Source organism: Terrapene carolina, unplaced genomic scaffold (assembly GCF_002925995.2).
Source record: "Terrapene carolina triunguis isolate 2854851 unplaced genomic scaffold, T_m_triunguis-2.0 Scaffold84, whole genome shotgun sequence".
Lineage (NCBI taxonomy): Eukaryota > Metazoa > Chordata > Testudines > Emydidae > Terrapene > Terrapene triunguis.
In genome coordinates this window covers 16,914,209-16,924,333 of record NW_020664435.1, presented here as the reverse complement: position 1 = coordinate 16,924,333, position 10,125 = coordinate 16,914,209, and the positions used below count along the sequence as shown (strand labels likewise).

The following is a 10,125-nucleotide window of genomic DNA, read 5'->3' as shown; positions in this document are numbered from 1 at the left end:
ACTGGCCAGGCTTCTGCACCAGTCCCAGGCAGCTCAGCTCCAGGGAGACAGGCAGGGCTCCACAGATGGTGGGAAGCAGAGACTGCCCAGAGCTGGAGGTGCACTGGGGTCCAGCCAGGGGGCAGAGAGAAGCAGGAGGGTGGAGTCAGGGGGCAGAGAGGAGCCCTCAGCCTGAAGAGCAAGTGATGGACGGTGGGGAGCCAGCGGGCTGGCAGGGTCTAGTGATACAGTGCAAGTGGAGCAGGCCGGGACCCCTTCTGAGCACGGGCCCGGCTCCATGGAGCCACTGGTGCCATTGTAAACCTGCCAGCACCCCACAGACAGCTAAGTTCGCCCAGCACCAACATCAGAGCCACGGAAGCACACACCCAAGGGCTATACAACTTAGGTGGTAACGTACGTGGACCAGTTTGTTGGGTACACATTGCCTGAGACCAACAGGGCATGGGGGAGTTTAACTCTGCTGAGCTAATGTTTCAGGTTAGCCCCCGCTCAGGAATCAGTGGAAAGTGCTTGTCACGCCCCTGAAGGTCAGACACGTTGTTTTCAATGTGAAAGCTAAGACGCCACGCTGCGCGAGGCTGCTACCTAGACACCCGGCCGAGCCGGGCTGGCTGCTTGGCCCCGCCTGAGCGGCACAGAACAAACGCAGCCTGGCCCGTGCACACACACAACCACAGATGGCAGAAGCGCACGCAGACCCAGCAAACGCTGCGGAGGCGGCTCCTGTGCTGCGGCAGGACTTATTACTAGGCGATGATAGTAGCGATCCGGGAACCAACCCACGCGCGCGCCCTGCAGCGAAACACGGGGGCTTCTTTAGCCCGCGCCCTACTCTGGCTCGCGCGCAGAAGAGAACCGGCACCGCGCATGCGCTTGGCTTGGCGAAGGCCGCGGGATTCGTTTCCCGGCATTCGTTGGGGCGGAAGGGCTCGGGGGGCGGGGCTGTGGGATGAGCGGAAGCGGGTTGGGGAGCCGGTGTTGTGCCTGTCAGCCAGGTAGGGAAGAGACGAGAGCGCCGCCGCCGGGGGAGCCCGAGCCTTTGTTGGTAGGGGCGGCCCCGGGGGGCGTGAGGGGTGAAGGGCGGCTTCGTGGCCCGGGGCGTGGGGGGAGAGGGCCGGCCCCGTTCCCCAGGGGGGTGTTTGAGAGGGGGCAGGGATGGGGCGTAGCAGGGCCGGCCCCGTTCCCCGGGGTGTCTGCGACTGCTAGAGCGGGACAGGATCGAGAGGTGAGAGCAGGACTGCGCTGTGCTGGGAATCGGGGCTATGATGCGGTACGGGGGCTTAGGGAATTGCAGGTAGGTCTGAGCTAGGGATTTGGTCATTGCGTGAGTTCTGTGAACTGGGACAGATATAAGTGTGAGTTTGAGATGGGGTTTGTTATACTAGGTGTTGGGGTGGTCGTAGTTGTTGAGTAAAGTGAGATTATTACCTCATTAGCAGCATCTTATTTTGATTCTTCTCTATAGATGTCTCCCTGGTCCAGGTCATGCTCTTTTCTCTTCTCCTTCCTCCCCTCCCTGTTCCTGCCCAGCCTATCTGTACATGCAGTGATCTGCTTTTGTTCTGATTTGTCCTGCTGCAGCAGTTCCTGGTACTGGACTGTATGAGCACATGGATTCTGATAGCAGGAGCAATCCCTTTCCCCCCTCTCAAATCCCTGTTGTTAATACCAATGTAATGTTCCCTGTGTGCTTGTAAGGGTTGTAAGGTTGTTGCAAACCTCTCTTACCAGGGCCTCTGTGCAGTGTTCCATGGGAGCTAGCTGCCGTGACTCAGCCTTATTCTAGCATGGATCACCTCGTTGCACATCTGTGCTGCATTGACCCTGAGTTGTCCGGGTGTGAGTTGGGGTTTTACTATGCGTTGTGCACTGTTAATAATGTATAGTTTCCTAAATTGTCCTCTTAGGGGCCACAAGATCTGATGATTATCAATTTTAGGTATACATAGAGCCCTTGTTATCATAGTATCTGAGAATATCACAATCTTTAAATGTATTTATCCTCACAACATCTCTGTGAGGTAAGGAAGTGCTATCACTCTTCTGTGGCTAAGTCCAAATATAACAATAAGTTATATAAACTATTGTTTATATTGAATTGTTTTGGGGAGAACAAGGGATGTATTGAGGGAATGATGCATCAAATAGTTAAGTCTTCTCTTACTACCCAAATCTAAAATTTACTCAGGGCGCATAGATTGGTGCTTCCTTAAAAATATTTTTGTGTTGTTTCCTTCTGCATTTGCTATAGAATCACAATTTTTACCCCATATAATTCCTAAACGTTGAGAACTGTACTATGGCTGCTATGACTCTGAAAAACTAATGTGTTTGCTGTACTGTAAGGACCCAATCTAACTTTCATAGGGTCCAAGAATATCACTTACCAGAAAATCAAAGCAATGAGTCTTCTGTTACTGCTTAGTATGCTATTCCACAGCCTACTATACCACACTGTCGTCTGTCTGTCTTTATGGTACGTAAACTGGTATCTCATCTTGGTGCCATGAGCGTGTGGGTTTTGGTTTGTAGGTAGGACATGGAAAATTACCACTACTCTTGTCCCATTTTGACCCTTAGGATGTGATTCCCCTATGTACACAGCCCATTGGCCTCGTGCCTTCTTATTTCTTGCATTGTGTATTCATGTCTAATTTTTTGTTAATTTATTTTCAGTTATTTTACATCTCCTGAGAATTATGCAATGTTTTTTGAGTTCTGTGGTCTAGTAAATAGGGATATTCCCCAAAACCTTAATAGATAAGTGCATTTAAACTGCACTCTTATTGTTGTGCCCTTGTGTTCCCTTTCCTCAAAGAAAACTCATCCTATCTTCTAGCTGGTTGGTGATTCAATGGGAGACTGTGGTCTTCCTTCTGAGCCAATTCTGATCAAATGATTCAGTAAGGTATTGAAGGTCACTCTGCTACTAGAAGTGACATATTTCACTGAAGAGAGATACTGAGGTCATGATCACTTATATTAAAAATCCCATAACACTTTTCACAAGATTTAGGGGTGTTAATCCTTGTATCCTGTCTAAGTTATAACTTGAGTCATTGTATGTTGTCTACTGTAATTGCTATAGGTCTGGTCTACAATATCTGAAGACTAATGGGTGCTGGAGATAGTCAGCAAAGGGTTTACAATAGAATTTATCAGGGCTTCTTGGGGTTTAATAGTTAGCTGGTGATGCTGAACAAAATTAACCTTGGTCTAAACTGACTGCTAAAATATGTTCAGCATTGTGTAAATTAGCATGGACAACGCTGTTCAGATGTGGGTGAAATCTAACAGTGCTTAGGACTGTTCACTGTTAAACAGCTGCTATATTCCATCCAAGTGTAGAGGAAGTGATTCTCATACATAATATTTATGAAGGACTTTGGGATCTTTTGAGATTAATACTGCTTTGTAAATGTAAGATGTGGTTATTAACTTAAGTCTAAAATAGTGCCAAATCATCTATTTAAGTTTTCAAATGTTTTGCCATTGAAACAATCTGTTTTGCCCTTATGGTTGGGGGGAAGAGGGCGGGCTTTATCTTGATTATATTCCTGAGCCTTGCATGTGTTACGAACAACAAAATACTTTGTCACTCAAACCACTATGGTCCCCATATTTAGCTACTTTACGTTTGGTGATCCTGGCTTTACTAAGATAAATTGACTAGTTCACCTAGTCAAGCTAGCAAGGATAATCCCAGAGGAACCGAAAGCACTGTCTTTAATGCCTACTGTGTGATTTAAATAATAATAATAATAAAAAAAAATCTTCTATTGTGTCAGTATGCTGTGTCAGAAGTAAAACACATTGGAAAGAGAAATTTTAACTACTTGTACACTTTAGAGGATTCTAAATTAACTTTGTTAACTCAAGAAAGGTACCTGGACATTGCTCTGGGCAGCCCAATGAAGACCTTGACTCAATGTGCAGCTTTGGTCCAGAAAGCTAAGATGTTAGGATGCCTAAGGAACAGGATGGAGAATAATATGGAAAATACGATGCCATTATACAAAATATTATCCAATGCTATTATAGGAAAATACAATGCTGAAGCCTCACCTAGAATATTATGTGCAATACTGGTTACCTAATCTCAAATGGGATATTGCAGAATTGGAACAGGTCCAGAGAAGGATAACACATGATTAGAGGCATGAGGAAAAACTCATTTAAAGAGAGACTAAAAAGGTTGGGTTTGTTTACTTTAGACAGGAGACAAGTAAGAGGGGATATGATAAAAATATGTCAAAGGTAGATCCAGAGTTTCTGTTCTCCCTGTCATGACACACAACAAGGGGATGTTTTAATGAAATGAAAAGATGGAAGATGCAAAATTTATAGAAGGAAATATTTTTTTCACACATTATTGAGCCGTGGAAGTCATTGCCAGAGGATACTGTAGAGGCCAAATACTTAGTAAGATTGTAAACAAGGATTTTAAGAGGCAAAGTAGCTGCTTAAAAGAAGAAATCTTTGCCTGCCTTTCAAACAGAAGAAGTGACTTCATGTATGTGAAATTTGTGTTTGTATGTATGCTAAGCCACGGTATCCGGTTCCAATCGTTATTTTAGTAATTTTGAGTTTTCAGACATAGTTGCTTACAATTAGGCACTGCTCAACTTGAGGCTCCTCCTTGAAAATGTTGTTCTTAACATAATATGCACAACTTTATTTGAATAAACTTTGCTTGACATGCAGAGCTCTCTTTGAAGATACATGGCTGGTACTACTCCATACCCTCAGAAGCTGGATATTTGGTTTATAAGTACTGATATGTTCCTGCTGATCACTTCCCACCTGAAGTCCTAATCTGTAGTGGCATCAAAATTGGTTGCTACGGTAAGTATTATATAACTAATGGATAATTATTAGCCAAAGTGCTATAAGGAGGTGTAACTTCATTATTTTTTATTAAGACACTGACAATGTGTTTGATGCTGTACAAAAGCAAATGAGGCCCTTGCCCAAGAAACTTAGTCTAAATAAATTTCATGTTTGAGTTTCACCATAGCCTTATGACTTTCAGTGGGGAATAAGCAACAGCTGCAGATGAATTTGCAAGGACTTTTTTTGTCAAAATATGGCATTATAAACAACAGCCCAAAAAATATTGCTTACAAACTGAATAGTTTCTAGAGGGAAGAGTTTTTTACAGGTTTCTATTAGATGACACTTGCTTCTTGAGATTGAACCTAAATGCACTTAAAAAAGTTAATTACAATTATGGTAATTTAAAACTGAAGCAATGATGGTGGTATTGAAGCTTTGACTTTTAGCAAAAAAGCTGAAAGACAAAGCTGTAGAAGTAGGTGAGGTGAACGGGTATGTTTCCGCAAAGAATTTCTAGAATATCTAATATTACTGACCTTGAAAACTGTTTTTTGTTCCTTTTCCTGGTGAATGAGCATTTTGACTAATCTTGTAATACTTCAAATTTAGGCATCAAGTGACATGGAGAAAATGTGTTTAAGATGGTCCATCCAGAAGATTTGTTACTTTGTGAAGATCTTGCTTTTGACTAATATGTAAATACCATGACAACTTCAAATTGAATTATTTTTCTTGAAATCGACACTCATCTGTTGCCTTCATCAGAAATGTTTTTAACATTTTCAAGAAAAAACATGTCCCAGAAACTGAGTTTGTTGTTGCTGGTGTTTGGATTTATTTGGGGCTTGATGTTGCTGCGCTATACTTTTCAGCATCCAAGGCACCAAAGCAGTGCTGAATTGCGTGAACAGATACTAGACTTAAGTAAAAGATATGTGAAAGCCCTGGCAGAAGAAAATAAGAACATAATGAACGGTGGTAATGGAGCCTCAATGGCAGGATATGGTAAGATTAAATAAACCTGGCTACACAAACCTTTTTGTTCTAAACTGCCTTTGGTACAACTTTTAAATCTTATTTTAAATGGTACATGGAACTCTTCAAAATATTTTTTTAATGTGCTGACTGTGTGTTTGCTCATTGATGGGGCTTAATTTTAAGGCATAACTTCTAACACTTGTTCTTTAAACATAGTTGTATGTATTATAGTAATTTGACTGTCAGCATCAATATTAGGTTGCCTTGTTTCTCCACCAATTGCAAATAGAGCTCTGGGGGGTTTTCTCCACAGTAACATGAAGGAGTACATTCATAATGTAGGAATTAAATGTAAAATTAAAACAGTTCACTACCCAAACACTGTCACTTTGTGTGTTATTTCTACCTTTTTATTGCTTTTATATCTTTTTTTTTTCCCTTTAATTTTCTTCTCTTCCACTATTAATAAACAATGAGAAGCAATCGTGATGGTAAAATTGGAGAGGTGGGGGCATGATTATGTATTTAGCAGAAGGCAGTAGAGTGCTCCAAATCTCGAGCCTCCATTGTGTTTGCATCACCATATTCCGCTCTGACTTGACACCACTGTGCCCTGTTACTTGTGCACCTGCTATATGTCTATAGCCCATGCTCATCTAGAATGCAAGAGAGATCTGTGTGTGGTTTAGTTATTGAGATCTGTTTAATGTAAACATTGAAAATTTCTCACTTCAAAGACATAATACTTTAAACTCTGCAACCCCAGTCTTATGATTTGTCTAGGTGTCCTAACCTGCCATTTGACAAATACAATCTACTTAAACGTCCTACACTATTCTCCAGTGTTTCATTCAGACTTAAATTTCTGAGAACTAGATAAAATAAACTCATTGCCTGCCTGTATTCTGTCATGCAAAACAAAAACTTCTGTGATAACATAGGTAATATAGACTTAAACGGGAATTAGTTTTCAGAGAAAGAGCTGAATTAAGATTTTACATACAGGGAGACTCATTACTATACTTACTGCCCCTTCTTAGAAGGAATTCTAGTTGAGGGTAAACCTCTCTTTCAGTGTGTAGGTCAGGTCCAATATTTTAGGGTGTCAAAATCTTTAACTCAACAAGGCCCTTAAAGGGGGGGGAAGTACATCTATAACTGGATCTATATACCTTGGTTCTGTGCAAAGGAACTTATTTGAAACATATTTAGAACAATAAAATTCATTAGTTTGTTCACTGATGCAGACTCACCATCAAAGGTTTGGTTTGAAAGAATAAGATAAATCCAAATAATGACGAATTTTGAAAAACTAAGTGTCAAGTAATTTGGTCAGGCCAGATGGCTCTCAAATTGTGAGGAAATGAACTAATTAATTCGGAAAGAATACATACAGCAAAGTGTTGAGGTTTTGTTGAATTAATGTTGATTACTGCATTGTTTGTTTAGTAGTCTTGCCTATTGGTGTTCTTCCTTCCCACACCTTGATTAACTGTTTTTATAATATCAGTAGGGTCTTCTTCCACCCTGCTTCTTTTTCTCGATATATAGATAGGCTCCTTATGAATTTTTTTTACATCAACTTAAGTCTAAATCTTTACATCCAAGAATTTTAACATAGGAAAGAAACTGTATCCCTTTTTTCTGCTTTAAGAATTACAGTGTGTATTACAATAATGCTTTACCTTGTCCTTGTGGCAGACAGCAAGTTCTGAACTTGTAGAATAATTGGAAAGGAACTGTAGAAGGAAATAATTAAGATCTATCTTATCTAGGGTGGAAAAACATAAGTGCTTTCTAATGCTGCCCAGTGCCAGAAGCTGTTATACAGGTTAAATTTATTTCCTCTCTACTGCTGTTGTGGGTTAAAGTCCAAACTATTACCCTTAAATAGTCACTTATCTTTTAAAAAATAAAATGGGGGAAAAAGAGGAGACTAATGTTATTTTATATTCTGTGATTCAATGGGCCAATTCTCAGTTTGCTATTGTGGTAGTATCTTCTAGTATGCAAAAAATAAGAAATAGTACTTTAAATATATGGACATCTAGCATCCATATGTAGAAGACTCTACCTTTTCTCTGTCCTCTCCAAACAAATCCAGGAAAAAAGAAAAGCAACCTTTGAAGACATAAATTAGATGTCCAAATCCACAAATTTCTCTCACACTGCTGATAATATAAATGAACAGTATTCAATACTACTTTCTTTGTTTTGTCTTCTTCAGCTGATCTCAAAAGAACAATTGCTGTTCTTCTGGATGACATCTTACAACGTCTGGTGAAATTGGAAAACAAAGTTGACTACATTGTTGTGAATGGCTCAGCAACAAATACCACCAATGGAACCAGTGGTAATCTGGTGCCAGTAACTACAAGTAAACGTGTAAATGCAGCAAGCAATATTAGATAACATACAAGATCACCTTATGTTACTTTATCATAGATTCGATTTGATTCAAGAAAAGCTTTTTACCTCTGGCTAGGCAAAGCAATAGTTGACACTAACATATCGTACACTGTTCTGCTATAGAATGTGCTGGGTACATGCAGTCCCAACTTCTGTACATAAGGTTCTCAAAGGATTAATTTGTTGCTTTCAGACAGTTCTGTTAAAGCAGTGCTGTACAATATTGTATTTAAAGATATTCTGGTAACTTGGTTGATGTAGTATGCCAAATGGGTGATACTTTGTAATGTTTGAAGTTAAACTAAAATGGAAAAATATATATTCACTTCTAAAATATATTTATTTAAATAAAAATTTAACATATCTTTTTGGATAGATTGATTATATAGCTTAATCATTTTTTGTGTGATCTGTTTTAAACAGGTAACTAAGGATAATGTAATGTTAGAAGATGTATATTATTTACAGTATTTTGTTACTTATTAATTTGCTAGTGATATGTTGAAGATAACATTGAGATGTTTTAAAAATTGCAACCCAAAGAATGTCTTTATTTGCACTACCTGCTAGAATAGCTAGAGAGAATTGATTGTATATTAAAAAAAAATCAATTGTAATGAAAATCTTGGGTAGCAACACTGTCCAGATATCTTTGCTCCAGAAATAGATCAGTTAGATTATCAAAGGCAAAACAATCTCTGATATCATGCATAGCTATTTCATAGAAAGATATTTGTATGTGTATTTTGTAACTTCAGATAAGTTATTTAAGAGATGGAAGTCAGTTTTCAGATATGTGAATATTTTTATTCATTGCTGTTTCTTTTTAATATTTTAGTATCTTGTAGTGTGTGAAAAATATAGCACATTATCTCCTTAAGTTACTTTTTTAAATAGGAGGGAGTAGGTAAATTAAGTTGAAGGGAAGCAGTGCATCTTGGAATATGTACTAAAGAGATGCATGTGCTAATGGTGTTTTATGAGGGACGTAGGTGGAAGCTAAGGTTACATTGCCTTATATCCACGTTAGCCTTACAGCAATGAAAATTGCAGTGAGGGTGCACTATATTCCAAAATGTGCTTTCTGCATCATAAATGCTAAAATGAAAGTGCCATTCAGCCCTATGTTTTTTAAAAACTATATTGAGTGGTGGTTGTGGGGTTTTTTTTGTTTGTTTTTTGTTTTTTTTTAGAATTATGTTCAGTAATTTTTGCTTGAAATATGCTGTGTAATAGCTTTTTAATATTTTATTAAAAAAAAATGGAATAAGACCAGAAGTGCTGGATGACATATGGTCTCAAGGTTTTCTGCCTTTCTCCCTGATGATAGTCTGGACTGGTCTAGAGGAAAGTAGAATATATAAATAAAACTTGAGTTAGTGTCCAACTTTTTTTATTTTGTGTTTGACATACTGAGTGTAAACTTTTTTTTTTTTTTCCGGGAGGAAAGAAAAAAAATTTTATTTGTATTTGTGAAAGGTGTTTTTGTTTTTTTTTATTAAATGATTCGCCTTTTCCTATTTTCTACACGTACTCTCCATGTACCTTGAGACTTTAAACTATTGATCTTTGTAATTTATCACTAATCATAAAGTCTGCTATTTATCTCAGAGGATGTATAAGTAGAAGAGAGTATAATTCACTTGGTTTTGGAACCCCAATATTTCTCAAAATCTTTGCCTAGATTGGAGGGGAGAGAAGAAAATATGACTGCAATAGTTTTGGAGGGGGGAAGCTTTCAAAGGCATAGAAGACAGATAGACACGTAACTCCTGTTGATGCATTTGAAAAATCTCTGACTAATCTGAAGGCACCCTATTTTTCTGGATACTGGTTGATTTCACCAGGCAAGTTTTAGTAATATTTAGTAATGCATATATAAACTGGTGATTGATTGCT

At 39.1% G+C, this 10,125-nt stretch overlaps 1 protein-coding gene across 5 annotated transcripts; it reads left to right on the top strand.

Annotated features, from left to right (window-relative positions):
* The first annotated feature begins 941 nt into the window (after positions 1-941).
* CCDC126 (coiled-coil domain containing 126) lies at positions 942-9,637 on the top strand. 5 transcript variants are annotated; one of them, XM_024223175.2, is made up of 4 exons: positions 942-998; positions 4,708-4,848; positions 5,449-5,844; positions 8,045-9,637. In XM_024223175.2, exons 3-4 carry the CDS (start codon positions 5,607-5,609, stop codon positions 8,227-8,229), a joined length of 423 nt encoding a protein of 140 aa, XP_024078943.1. In that variant the 5' UTR covers positions 942-998; positions 4,708-4,848; positions 5,449-5,606; the 3' UTR covers positions 8,230-9,637. The 5 variants fall into 5 exon arrangements, with proteins under 5 accessions (XP_024078943.1, XP_024078973.1, XP_024078950.1 ...); XM_024223205.2 differs by lacking the exon at positions 942-998 and adding an exon at positions 1,025-1,048; XM_024223182.3 differs by lacking the exon at positions 942-998 and adding an exon at positions 1,180-1,297.
* Positions 9,638-10,125: the final 488 nt, after the last annotated feature.

Coding starts and splice junctions, on each gene's coding strand:
- CCDC126 (XM_024223175.2), top strand. CDS start 5,607: ATGTTTTTAACATTTTCAAGAAAAAACATGTCCCAGAAACTGAGTTTG. Junction 5,845..8,044: donor AGCCTCAATGGCAGGATATG/GTAAGATTAAAT, acceptor TGTCTTCTTCAG/CTGATCTCAAAAGAACAATT.